Raw genomic sequence first — 12,385 nt, forward strand, 5'->3', positions numbered from 1 at the left:
AGATGAGTTGCATTTGAACCCACAAGTAGTTGCATGAAGGAAAATCAGCCTCACCGCAACTTTCCCTAGTGACCTGAACTCGCTAAGATACGTCTCCCATACAAGCCTACTGCTCTGAGGATTAGCTATCCTCATCTTACCAGTAACAGGGTCACGCTCTTTCATCTGAACCGCCCTTGCATACATTGGATCAAGCCCTTCGGTTCTCCATTTCATAAGCTCCATCAACGCAATGTGTGCCTCGTCTCTAGACACAAGCCTTATTATCAACTTATCTACATCTTTCTCTTGCTCCGGCGACAAACATTTGAACGGTGGAAGATACTTGCCGCTACTATCGCTTATCAAGTAAAGAGGGTCGAGTATGAAGGCCGCAGCCCAAGCCGGGTGATAACTCTTCTTGAATCTTCTCTCCACAAGTTTCTCCACATGTCCTTCCCCTACGTTGAACTTAGAGTCCCAATCTTTAACCTTAGCCCTTAGCTCGTCCCATAGCGGGAGGCATTGCCCAACGAGCAGCTTCTCTTCCTCTATTCTCCGAGCCATCTCTTTGACAAGCTTGATCAAAGCGTGGACCGCCTCTACCTCGTTCCAAAACCTTTGGTCTCCAACCATCTCTCTAACCTCCCTAGCCGTATGATCCTCCATCAAAACAGCCTTACAAGCATCATCATGCATCACCAGCTGAATCGCTCTAGCGGAACTCAACACATCCTCAAGAAGACTAAACAATGGCTCAAAGAAACAAGTCTTACCACTATCGCAATTTAAAGGCAACCGCAGCATTATAGATTCGCCGTGTTCTTGAAGCTGATACTTACGGTGCGCGTTACGTATCTCCGCCGTGTTGTTGACGAACTCGGCGAGTCTCACGCAGTTTCGCGAGACGGATTTGAATAAAGGCAGCTCTTTTACGAAGTCTTTGATCAAACTCCTGAGCCCTTGATACTGACAAGACATGTTCACCATCCACTGATGCTGCCCCTCGAGACTCTTAAGCGCCTTGTTCTTGAACTTGTCAGAGACTATCCCAACACACCTCTGAGGCGAATTTCCGCAAATGCCCTTAACCGTCTCCAACAAGACCTCCTCCGCGTAGTTCGACGGCACGACAGCTCCGTTCACGAGAACCGCTCTTCTGTAAACACTCGTCCCGTTGGGTAAATTCACGATCAGACTCACCAGACTCTCTCTCCAGCCGTCCGATGCGATTTGGAAGAACATGGCGTCTCGGATTCTCGATTCGGACACCGCTCTGGCTTCCTCGTACTTAAACTCCAGCCTTGTCGAGGCGAAGTCTCTCTTGGAGATGATTGGTAAACCGACTTGGGTTAAAAAGGTTCGAAACTTGGGATGCTCCAGACCCGAGAGAGAAACGGAGCCGCAGGACTCGAAGACCCAGTCGGAGAGAGAGTCGAGAGCCGCCGACTCCATATGCGATCTCGTGAGAGACTGCGACGGTTTGGGACTCTTGAGCTTCTTCACACCGTCTTCGAGCATAGCCAACGGACACAGATCGTCTTTTCCGCCGGAGAGCATCAGACGCGGCGGCGGCGGCGGAGCGGAGGAGTACCGCAGCTCTCCGCCTCTCGAAGGATCGACGATCGTTATCGGCGTCGCGTTGTAAGAAGAAGGAGGGTTGAGGCGAGAAGGAGCCGCGGCGGTGACGACGGCGGCGCCGGAGGAGTTTCTTTTCCGGTGGTGAGCTAGAGGAGAGGAAGAGGAAGAGGAAGGAGAAGGGCTGACGGCGGAGATTGGAGGAGCGACGGAGGAGGTGAAATTGGGACACGTGCCGCGTTTGAGATGCTCGGAGGCGGTGCGGGAAGGGTTGGAGGCGGAGAAAACGGCGTCGCAGAGGGAGCAGCGGAGTTTCACGGCTTTGGGGAGGCCGGTGTCGGTGTTGCGCACGAGCGTCGGCTCGAGGTGAGTCCAGTACCACGCGCCTTTACCTTTCACCGCTTTCGTCCTCACCGTCATCAAACCTTCGTATCTCTTGTTCAGAGCCTTCACCGTTAGCTCCTCCGTCGTTACCTCCGGAGGCGGCGGAGGTGGCGTTTGTTGTTGTTGTTGGTGAGCAGCCGTGGGAGTGTTCGTCGTCGCCATTTGCTTCGAGGAAGATGTTTTAATTACGTGTGACATCTCTTATTAACCGGGAAAATTAACCGGGAAGACGGCTCCACGTCATCAAAACAACTTCGAACTGCTCTATGGGTTTCCTTTTAATGTCTCCTCTCCTCTCTTCACTGATCGCTCTGTTTCGCTAATGTGATTTTGGAAGAAAGAGACAGCGGAGAAGAAGAGGGAGAGAGTAAGAGTTAAAGAGAGAGAGAGAGGGGAAGGTAACGACGCGCGTGGAAGGAATGAGTTGTAAACGGACGTTTTTTTTAGAGGAACAAGGTGAAAGCAGAGTTCCCACGTCGTACGAGAAGAAGAAAAAAATAACACATACGTTACGTTGGTTTAAGACACTCTCTCTCACTTCCCCATCATTGGAACGTTTCCTTCACGCGCTTCTCTGTGGTTTTCGGACATTGTTTTCTTTTTTAGTTTTCTTTCTTGTCTCCTACTTTTTTTTTTCTTATTGGAACTATTTGGGACCTTAATTTAATGCATTTTAGATTCTCGTAATCTATACATGTTTTTCTTGTTCTACAGAGCATTCAACTACTAAAAGGTAACATTTGGTAAAAGTAAAATCTAATTTGGATTGTGATGTGTGACGAGAGTCAATTTTTGTCCAAGTTAAAAGAAAGAAGAGTATTTTTTTATTCTTTCATCTGTAAAAATGTAATTATACAAATTTGATGTACATAAATTTTATTATAGTACAGAAGCTAATATATATATACATGAAGATATAAAGGGTTTGTTGGCAAGAGAAAGTACTGTATAACCCTTTTGGAAAGATTAATTTGGTTTAAAGAATCTCTCATTTTGTATTTACTTAAAGATTTCAAGACATTTGAGTATTTCAAGACAAATTAAAACTGGTGACTGGGATTTCCATTTGTGTCTTCTTGTCTATGTGGGATGCGTTCGGTATTTGGACATTTAGAGAGGGTAAACTGGGCATTTAGTTTTGTTTGTAGGTAGATGGTGAAAGACACCGAGGGACTGAGGGAGTGTGTGTGTATGTGTGTTGTGTTGACCACAATGCGTTGACTCATCAGAAGGACATCTCTTTGTAAATATTTTATATTTACCTTTTTTTTACGACTATTTTATATTTACCTGTAAAGGTAAAAAGGAATGAAAGTTGTAGTGTTTGTAATTTGACTGAATCCCCTTTTAGACAATTTTTGGTTGTTACTTCTTACCATTTTCTAAAACATTTCTTTTTTAAAAGTCTAGAATACTTGGTCGCTTTGGGTTTTCTTTTTCATTTATTGTGTATGAATGTTCATTATCATGAGTCTCATGGCCGTCGCTAGCAGTTTGAACTTCAAAGTCATGAGTTACCACACCCTCTGTACTCTTCACAACATTCACATTGAACAAGCTGTTTTAAAGGACCGTTGAAACAGCATTGTTTTAGAACAGCGTATATATTTTCATATTTACATTACTTTCATCCTTTAGAAAAAAGCACAACTTAATCTTATGTATTAGAAAAACATAGTAAACACAGAATTAAAAAAAATGAAAGATAAGTAAAACAATAATTAAAGTAACAAGTGGATGTTAGTAGGAGTCAAGTTTTAATCGGCATAACATGTGTATATATATAATGTGTATATATATATATATATAATCTCAATAACACCACATATCACAACTGTCTCCCACCTTCTGTTGTATTTATGCATGTTTATACATATGAATGATCCATGGTTTTTTTTTTTTTGGAATGATCCATGGTTTGTAAGTTCAAAATGTACATACGATACTAAAGGCGAAATTATATTTTGCTAGGAGAAAATTTAGATCAGTCCAATCTTAAAAGTTGTATAGTGCTATCTATAAGAACGTTCTTGTCTGTTACAAAGCAACCACCCAAAATTCCATTAATTTTATATTTTTGTAATAAGCTTATCATGCTGCGAAACACTTGATCAAAATACATTCAACCCTATTTTAAGAATGCTAATTTTGTGAAGGAGATTCGAAAAGAAAATGTTTAGCAGCAATAGTAGAAATATAGATATACATATACACTTTTGTTACATGGAATATTCGTAATAACTCGCTAGATGATTATTTCTCTGATATACTAAGAAATATGAATTTTTGTCTTCCACTAGGTGATGAATACCTGAAATGAAGATCTAATCATTTTAAATAAGATACATTTAAATTAATTATTACTGTGAGTATGTGGCAACGTAGTTTGCTTGATCCACAAGCTTGTACGAGAGTTTTCTTTTCTCAACCACTCCACTATATTTTTCTCAAAAAAAACACTCCACTATATATATCGTGTTTGGAACTCAGATAAATATACAATATAGATCGTTGATCAAAGAAAAAAACATACAATATAGTAAAAGAGAGCATATAATCGAGATAAAAATCAACGGCAACTTTTTAACCGATAGCGATGGTAATTATTTTAATTAGTGAACATGGATAGTTATACTAGCCTAGCCTTTAAAAAAGAAGCATCATTATATTCCTAGTCTATTAATTTGAAAACTGTTGGAAAGTTATGGTATTTGGTAAGCTGGTAAACGGTAATCACCGTATGTATATTAGTGGTTTGTTTGAGAGTAAAGAAAAATACATGGAGTATATGAAACTTGTTTTTGTTATTATAGAATACAGCAAGAATGTTTATTTTGGACAGTTTCATACATGAAAAACATGACTATAAATCTGATGGACATATCAGTATTCACGTCAGAATTTGATATGTTCTGAAAACTATAAAAAGATTTCAAAAATGTGAGTATGATTCATATTTTTGGAATAGAAATGATCGGACGAATTCACTAGCGAAGTTGACAAGAATCAGAGATTATATTTTCTTCCATAAAATTCAGATACTAATAGACGGAGGGACTCTTTGGAGAATCTGTCTGTTTGTTTGGAGCTGGCTTTTATCAAATCACATTATTGAAAGGTTTCTGGGCCCATATTTCATTTTTAAATATTTCATAATTATTATGGCTCAGGTGCCGTATTGTTTTACCTTCCAAGCCCAGTCAAACTATCAAGATTTAATTTAGGCCGAGCTCTATTGGCCCACGGGCTTATAAAATCCTACCGGAATATATTTAAACTAGCATGGAACGGTACTTTTGGTCAAAGTTACCGGAAGCCTAACCGAAACACTGGAAAATAACAAAACCAGAAGAAGTCTTATTACTCCGATCAGAATCTCGAAACCGAAACCGAATCCGAACTGAACTAATCTAGCGACCTCGAACTTGTTGTCCGAACTTGCTATCTGTTCCCTCATCGATCTTTTTAGTGGAAGGAAAGAGAAGAAACAAGAGACAGCGACAATAGATCCGAGGAGATTGTCGGAGCAAGAAGGAGGAAGATGGGAGACATTTGGACATGGCTTATATCCTTCTTCTTCCTCATCGCTCTCGTCGTAATCATCGTCTATCAGGTCCTAATTCGATCCATTTTTATATAAAACTATATCTAAAGTTCTCTACTTTTCTATCGAATTTGCTAGTTTCCAGGTAGTCTCTGATTAACTTGAACTACAGTTTTATGTTCTTGCCACATGATTGTAATAGAAAATTTTCCATTTTTTGGGAATGTTACAACTTACAACCAAATCAGTTAGTTTATGTTCTGTTGTCGGATTGTGTTCATGTCTTGTGTAATGAGCTCAATGGAGTCTATGGTTTAGTGGAAACTAAAAATTCGTATCTTTCATTTGGGGGCAGCTTGTAAGCTTAGCGGATCTGGAGTTTGATTACATCAACCCTTACGACTCAGCATCGAGGATAAACTCAGTGGTTTTACCGGAGTTCATTGTTCAAGGAGTTCTATGTGTATTCTTCCTCTTAACAGGACACTGGTTCATGTCACTCTTATGTCTCCCTTATCTCTACTACAACTTCCATCTGTACGTCTGTTTTTTTTTTTTCTTTTACAACTTTAATAAAACATGGTGATGATGGTCTTTGATTATATATCTCATTCGGGTGTCTCTGTTGTTTTCAGTTACTCGAAGCGACAACACTTGGTAGATGTCACGGAGATATTCAATTTGCTTGACTGGGAAAAGAAGAAACGGCTGTTCAAGCTTGCTTACATTATCCTTAACCTCTTTCTCACTATCTTCTGGTAAATAAATAAAGCAAAATAAAAAAAGTATTTTAGAATCTCTTCTCTGCTTCTTCATTATTGATCAAGATTAGCTAACATATGGATTCTGTCTCCAACTTTTTCTTTTTCTTAGGATGATTTACTCGGCGATGGATGATTACGAGGACTGACTATTACTGATGAAGAAAAGGCGATCTAGCTTCTTTGTTTTTTTTCATCGGCGCTTAAAGATACAGGGCTGGGATGGTGGTGGACATGACATGAGACAAATGAAAGAACAGAGTGTTGTGTTGTTTGTAAGATAATTAGCGTCTGAAAGATTTGTATATTTTTGTTTCTTTCGTAGTAATTTTTTTTGAGATTCTGGTATTTAACAGAATCAGTACAACTTAACAAGTTCAATGTTAGAAAAAAAGTTGGGTAATTCATGCGAATATTGGATCTTTAGTGTATATAGAAAAGGAAACTTTCTGTAGTTGGAACATTCCGTTTCAGTTACGTAATTAAGGGGTAAGGTTATAAAACCTAGTCCAAGCCCTATTTGCGTGTCTTATCGCCATCGTCTGTGAAGCTGGAGTAATCTCGTTATCAAGGTGATTCCTGTCTGTCTCTCTCTCTTTCTCTATGTATAGAGCTTTAATGGATTATATTGCTCTCGTTCCACTCTAAACACTTGACCTATATATATATAGTTAAGTCTTAGATTTGGGAATCGAAATCTATTTTAGGTAGCAGAAACACTAGCGATGGCAATCCTTGCATCATATGATCATTGTTGTTCAAGAAAGTTATGTTCTGTGTTTCAATACCAGTTTTTTAGGCTTTTAGCAGTGTTGTTGAGTCTCTTCTGATGATAATTACAGGGTTTCCTTCTTTTAAGAGAGGATATAAGAAGAACTCAATGGTTAATGCAATCAAAGGAGTGTTCATCTCCTGGTTCGTTTCTCAATGCTCTATAATCGTGTAAAAGTTCAATTTGGAGGTGTTATGATTAACTCAGTTTGTCTTTGTTTTTGCAGTGATATACCGATGGCACAGTTGATAGTGAACATAAACAATTCGATGCCTTCGTCTCAGAGATTCATAATTCATGTACTTGATAGTACTCACTTGTTTGTGCAGCCACATGTTGAGCAGATGATTCGCAGTGCCATTGCTAAGTTCAGAAATCAAAACTCTTACGAGAAGCCTACTTAAAACCACATAACCTTCACGCTTTTTTTTTATTTTCAGATTAGAACAAACACGTATTATAATTATTAAGATGGTAAGAGTTTGGCAAGATTAGACTGTTCATATGCTTATACTGAATATTGACAAGTTATATACTCTCTGTACCAGGTTTAGAATCAGTCTGTTATGTTTGATTAGTTGGATTCTCAAAATGATGATGTTGGTGTTGTGTGAAACTCATTGTCACCAGCGAAAGGTTTGAGGCGGTTTCTCTGTGTTTTCTTTTTTTTGGATGACGAGACGGTTTCTCTGTGTTGGTTTCTGAATCAAAGTTTGGTTATTGTTCATATTGCATGTTTGGTTAATGCGTTTGATTCAATTTATAGTGTCAAATAAAAAAAACAATTTAATACTATATGGTTTATATGGAGTGTTCTGTTGAATAAAAAAAGAACTAAGTGGATTCGGTAACACAAAAGTTCTTATATACAATTAATATTTTGTGATTCTGTGAAATAGTGCTTGGTTTGTGCAACCTTCAATCTTTCTTTTGTTGAAAATCTAGACTATATTATGAGCATTTTTCTACATCTTTATTAAATCTAGATATTATTTCGGCTCCAACCTACTGAGTTCTTCTACTTACTTAAAACCGTGAAATTTGGTAATAAAAAGATGCATATGTTTTCAAATATTAGTTTCTAGAGGAAAGTATAAATCTTTATGAATGATAAAACAACGACTACAAGTCGTTTTTGGTGACGGAAAAAATGATAAAAAATTAGATATTTACAATAGAAAAAAAGTTTTGAAAAAAATTGCTGAGATATATTTAATTATCCTTAAACCGGAGACGTGTGCATAGCAAATTACATGTTTTAGCTAGCCACATGAGGTACATAAACAAAAGCTTTAAGGCTGGCTATGTTCATTATCACTAAAAATATATTGACATAATTGAAAGACCACCACTTACAGGGGTTGCTCAGGAGATACCATGGACTGATATATGTTACCAAAATTAATAGGCTACATCTGCTCATATGGATGCTAAAAGATAACAATAAGTGGGTTAATATGAGTTTTGAGTTGCCAGGTTTTAATCTTCATAACATCCACATACAATGGTGATCTCTTTGCTCCTAAGAAGCTGCAGATAAATTTCTAATTTTATTGTTTATTGTTTGTCTCTTACAGGATTGGAGATATTTTTTCTGCCTGGAATAATGAGGCAGCTAACAAGGTACGGGATTGGAGATAGATATCTAATTTTCAATATTTTAAATTTAAATAATGTGACAAATCTTATACATATTTATGCTTTCTAGTTTCTACCAACAACTCTTCGGGAAAAAAATTAAACTAAGAAAACTGATCATTGTGGGATGGAAAATAGGTAAACGGTTTACTTACCTTTATTATACCTTTTCTTGTTGGAAATTTATGATACAAAGTTCCAATAAGCATAAGTTTTTACAAATTGATGGTTGCAATTTTTGTGGGACATCCATCTATCAACAACATCTAGGTTTTCCCCAAAATATAAACAATTAGGCCAACCTTTTAAAAATTATAACATTCCACCAAGAAAATTCAAGTCAAACACTAAAACTTAACAAACAACACACACACAAAATTAATTTTAGAACTTTATACAATCTTTTTTCTAACAGCTAAAACCCACAATAAAGAAAGCATGCAATTTCTGAATTTCTTACTGTCACTCTCCTCCTTTTCTCTATTTACAAGAACATGACCAAAGATCATTTCCTAACTTAAAATTAAATTTACCAAAGAAACTAAACCAATAGAGAAATCATTTGGTTTCTTAAGGCACGTAGACTTCTTATGGTAAAAGTCTACGTGCCTCTCAAACCATGAATTTCATCAAACCATTGGTTCTGGTTTGGTTAACCCCAAGATTTTAAAGACTTTAAGAACATGATTTGATCAAACCAAAGCTGAATAGATTTCTCCAAACCAAACTCCCAAGTGAAACCAACACTGCTTTAGTCTCTTGCTCCTCTTCTCCATCTCCATTTTTATGAATCAAAGATGGCATTTCCTTCACTCTTAACCACTCCAAACCGATTTTCTCCCTAACCGATTCAATCAATTTCGAGTCGGCTCCATCTCCATTCCCATCAGTTACGTAGAATATGTTTGTAGCCATGCCGCAGCTAGTTGATATCTCTGTTCTTGTAACATTCAGACCGTTTTCTCTGAACGTCCGTGTAACTTCCGCTAATAAACCTTGTTTGTCTGGATGTCTCAGCTCTAATCTCACACCCTGAACACAAAACAAAACCAAAGAAACGGTTTAGATTACCGGTTAACCAAACATTCAATCAATTTCAACTTCGTCTAATATTATACATACCTCAGATGCTCTTCTTTCAACTGCAGCTTCTAAGCATTGTATCACTCGTTGCCTCTCTGCTTCTGAACTTATCGGTGATCCATCCTTATGCCGGATATAGAATTCCTGAAAGAAGTTATCCGAGAATAAGCTCAAGAAAACCCTCAAGTTTTAAACCAATTTTGTAGGAAACATACCAAATGAGCTTGGTCCGAAGACGTGTTGATAGTAGCATGGAACACGGCATATTCCATGTCCGTTAGCGTACAAACCACGTCAAACAAAAGCTTAGTTCGGTCCCGACAATGAACATTAACTACAGAGTAACCCCTCTCAGCCCAATTCTGAACCGTCACAACCACCATAGGATCTCTCTCATGTCTCTTGTACCTTTTCTCGTAGTCTCTGTCTTCAAACATTAGCTGATGAAGCCTACGTTCGACGTGCGTCATCACATCCATCGAAACGCAAGTCTTTGCAGCGGAGTTGATGTCGTTATCGCCATTCAAAACGTTCTTTAACCGTCCTTCGATCTTCGATATGCGATGAGAATCAAGAACTGGTGATCCTGTAGTGCAGTCTTTGAGGAAGATGATAGACGCAACTCGACCGTTGTGTGTCCATAGCTTAGCGTCAACTACATCGCAGTTGAGGTCGGAGAGAACCGCAAACATCTCAGATAGTAAACCGATCCGATCTGTTCCGGTTAATTCTAAGGATGTTAAACCGTTTACTTCGATGTCTTCTCCGTAGTAAACCGTCTCAATAGACTGTGAAACCAAGAAAATAAAAAAGTTTCTATGTTTAGAAACCACGTTATCGAATTCAGACATTGTTTAAGATAAGCAAATGGGTTTACCTGTTCGATGTAACTAAAGACGCTCTGATCATTTAGTTTGTTTCCGTCTATGTCAGTCACATGGAAAACTGCAGTAATTAGAGAAAAACAGAGTTTAGTATAAAGTGAAAATATTATTACAAATTCGAATAATTATTAAATTTTGTAATTACCATCCATGTTCCATCTACCATCAGAAGAGATGTAAGCTTTTTTGATGGAGAGATTTAAATCGGTGAGGATTTGAACGGCTTCTAGCAATATACCATGCCCTCTTGGACTGTCAACCTGAGAGAATAAAATTCATTGCTGAATTGTTAATTTTCTTAGAATTATAAATGAAACATTTGCTTTGAGATTATTGATTTGATGGTGGTTTAGATAATTAAACAGAAGAAAAAGAAGCAAACCTTGACGATTGTCGCTGAAGAACAAACACCATTGTCGATAACGACCCTGTAATTATGTAAGAATTCGCTTTGGATTATTTTCATTGCGTCAAAAAGTAAATTATTTCTAAATAATGGAATATCAATTAAATGTTTGGATAATCCTTTAAAAAAAATCAAGTTGATGAAGGCTAACAGACTTTAAAATATTTTTAACTGGAAAAAAAAAAACAAAAAGAAACTTTGAAATTTTGGGGAAAACTGATAATTCTGGGTTTTCAAATCATGAAATATGTTCTAAATCCAACAGAATCGAAAAAAGAAACAAGCAAACAAACCTTGGGGTGTTCATTCTAACCACAAGCTTTTCATACTCATCTAAATAACCCTTAATCGCCATATCTGTATATTTCACTCAAACTCTCTGTTACTCAAACGCCGATGTTATCAATATTCTTCTTCTTCTTATAAAGATGACCAGCACCTAAACCACATATCAAATCTCTCTTCAAAGACTTTTTTAGGGAGTAGAGTTGGGGATAGAGGGACCGTTTCTCTCTCCCTCTCGATTGTTGAGAGAATGTTACTCTCTATCTCTCTCTCTCTAGATGATTCAAAGCACTGCTTTCACATAATCCTTCTATACACTGGACTCCTTATATATGTACAGATCAATACATATTTATTTACCTTGTTACTTTTTATCTCTGCAAATTAAAGAAAAGTCACATGGAGGAGCATGACTCACCCCATGTCTCTAAAAGTATTCTCGAGTTGAACTCATAATGTTTCATTTTTAAAATAGTTCAATTTAACCTAACATGTTATAACCATCTTTCATCCATTTAGTAAAAAAAAAAATCTTTCATTCCTTTCAAAATTTTAATAATTCATAGCAAACGATTCTCTGAAGATTATCAGTTTATTTATTGGTATTTTCATGTATGATTCTTACATTTGTACCTTTCCTAAAGTCTTCAATATCTATGTATCTAATCCTTCGTTCAAATATTACATTTTTTACTTTACCAACACACAAATTCATCAAACTAAAAGACATATGGTTACAATTAGCAGTTAAAATATTCCCGAAATTAGCTAGAGATCCCATTTATATAAAGGAAACCAGTAAAACCAACCAGCCAAAATTCTACGTGTCAACTTATTCTTACCATCTGTTGTCCAACTGCCAGCGAGGACGCCACCTGTTTTGAGTGTGTTTTACCTTTGCGTGCTTTCCACTCTAGTATGATCCCTTTCCGACAATCACTGATCCAACGGCCACGGTAGGCCACGTGTCATAATCCTAAAGGTCCCACGTCAAATGATACTCGCTTCGTAGCTAAGATGAGAATTAGTTTCCCTACACTCTTAACATGTGGCACGTGATAGCTACGCGCT

General features: G+C 37.5%; 4 protein-coding genes across 4 annotated transcripts; 2 read left to right on the forward strand and 2 right to left on the reverse strand.

Annotated features, from left to right (window-relative positions):
* Nucleotides 1-54: 54 nt before the first annotated feature.
* LOC130506306 (uncharacterized) lies at nucleotides 55-2,103 on the reverse strand (the record flags this gene model as incomplete). Its single annotated transcript, XM_057000937.1, has 1 exon — nucleotides 55-2,103. A coding segment is annotated over exon 1 (2,049 nt), but the record flags the coding sequence as incomplete, so codon positions are not given.
* Nucleotides 2,104-5,256: 3,153 nt separating this feature from the next.
* On the forward strand, nucleotides 5,257-6,668 carry LOC108820844 (protein cornichon homolog 4). Its single transcript, XM_018593866.2, has 4 exons — nucleotides 5,257-5,554; nucleotides 5,841-6,022; nucleotides 6,121-6,243; nucleotides 6,359-6,668. The coding sequence occupies exons 1-4, from the start codon at nucleotides 5,483-5,485 to the stop codon at nucleotides 6,393-6,395; spliced, it is 414 nt and encodes a 137-aa protein (XP_018449368.1). The 5' UTR covers nucleotides 5,257-5,482; the 3' UTR covers nucleotides 6,396-6,668.
* Nucleotides 6,669-6,680: 12 nt separating this feature from the next.
* On the forward strand, nucleotides 6,681-7,769 carry LOC130506307 (general transcription and DNA repair factor IIH subunit TFB5-like). Its single transcript, XM_057000938.1, has 3 exons — nucleotides 6,681-6,818; nucleotides 7,089-7,161; nucleotides 7,245-7,769. Exons 2-3 carry the CDS (start codon nucleotides 7,127-7,129, stop codon nucleotides 7,420-7,422), a joined length of 213 nt encoding a protein of 70 aa, XP_056856918.1. The 5' UTR covers nucleotides 6,681-6,818; nucleotides 7,089-7,126; the 3' UTR covers nucleotides 7,423-7,769.
* A 1,241-nt stretch (nucleotides 7,770-9,010) lies between these two features.
* LOC108818966 (ACT domain-containing protein ACR8) lies at nucleotides 9,011-11,623 on the reverse strand. The gene is made up of 7 exons (XM_018591930.2): nucleotides 11,323-11,623; nucleotides 11,006-11,051; nucleotides 10,769-10,883; nucleotides 10,617-10,684; nucleotides 9,955-10,527; nucleotides 9,779-9,883; nucleotides 9,011-9,688 (listed from the first exon to the last, which is right to left on the reverse strand). Exons 1-7 carry the CDS (start codon nucleotides 11,382-11,384, stop codon nucleotides 9,332-9,334), a joined length of 1,326 nt encoding a protein of 441 aa, XP_018447432.1. The 5' UTR covers nucleotides 11,385-11,623; the 3' UTR covers nucleotides 9,011-9,331.
* Between the last annotated feature and the right edge of the window lie 762 nt (nucleotides 11,624-12,385).

This window comes from Raphanus sativus, unplaced genomic scaffold (genome assembly GCF_000801105.2).
Source record: "Raphanus sativus cultivar WK10039 unplaced genomic scaffold, ASM80110v3 Scaffold3095, whole genome shotgun sequence".
Lineage (NCBI taxonomy): Eukaryota > Viridiplantae > Streptophyta > Magnoliopsida > Brassicales > Brassicaceae > Raphanus > Raphanus sativus.

What these genes read in the sequence shown, in the direction of transcription:
- LOC108820844 (XM_018593866.2), top strand. Translation starts at nt 5,483, where the DNA reads ATGGGAGACATTTGGACATGGCTTATATCCTTCTTCTTCCTCATCGCT. An exon ending in TCGTAATCATCGTCTATCAG is followed by an intron (nt 5,555 to 5,840) that starts GTCCTAATTCGA and finishes ATTTGGGGGCAG; the next exon opens with CTTGTAAGCTTAGCGGATCT. An exon ending in CTCTTTCTCACTATCTTCTG is followed by an intron (nt 6,244 to 6,358) that starts GTAAATAAATAA and finishes TCTTTTTCTTAG; the next exon opens with GATGATTTACTCGGCGATGG.
- LOC130506307 (XM_057000938.1), top strand. Translation starts at nt 7,127, where the DNA reads ATGGTTAATGCAATCAAAGGAGTGTTCATCTCCTG. An exon ending in AAAGGAGTGTTCATCTCCTG is followed by an intron (nt 7,162 to 7,244) that starts GTTCGTTTCTCA and finishes TTGTTTTTGCAG; the next exon opens with TGATATACCGATGGCACAGT.
- LOC108818966 (XM_018591930.2), bottom strand. Translation starts at nt 11,384, where the DNA reads ATGGCGATTAAGGGTTATTTAGATGAGTATGAAAAGCTTGTGGTTAGA. An exon ending in CTTCAGCGACAATCGTCAAG is followed by an intron (nt 10,884 to 11,005) that starts GTTTGCTTCTTT and finishes TTATTCTCTCAG; the next exon opens with GTTGACAGTCCAAGAGGGCA. An exon ending in TGGTAGATGGAACATGGATG is followed by an intron (nt 10,685 to 10,768) that starts GTAATTACAAAA and finishes TAATTACTGCAG; the next exon opens with TTTTCCATGTGACTGACATA.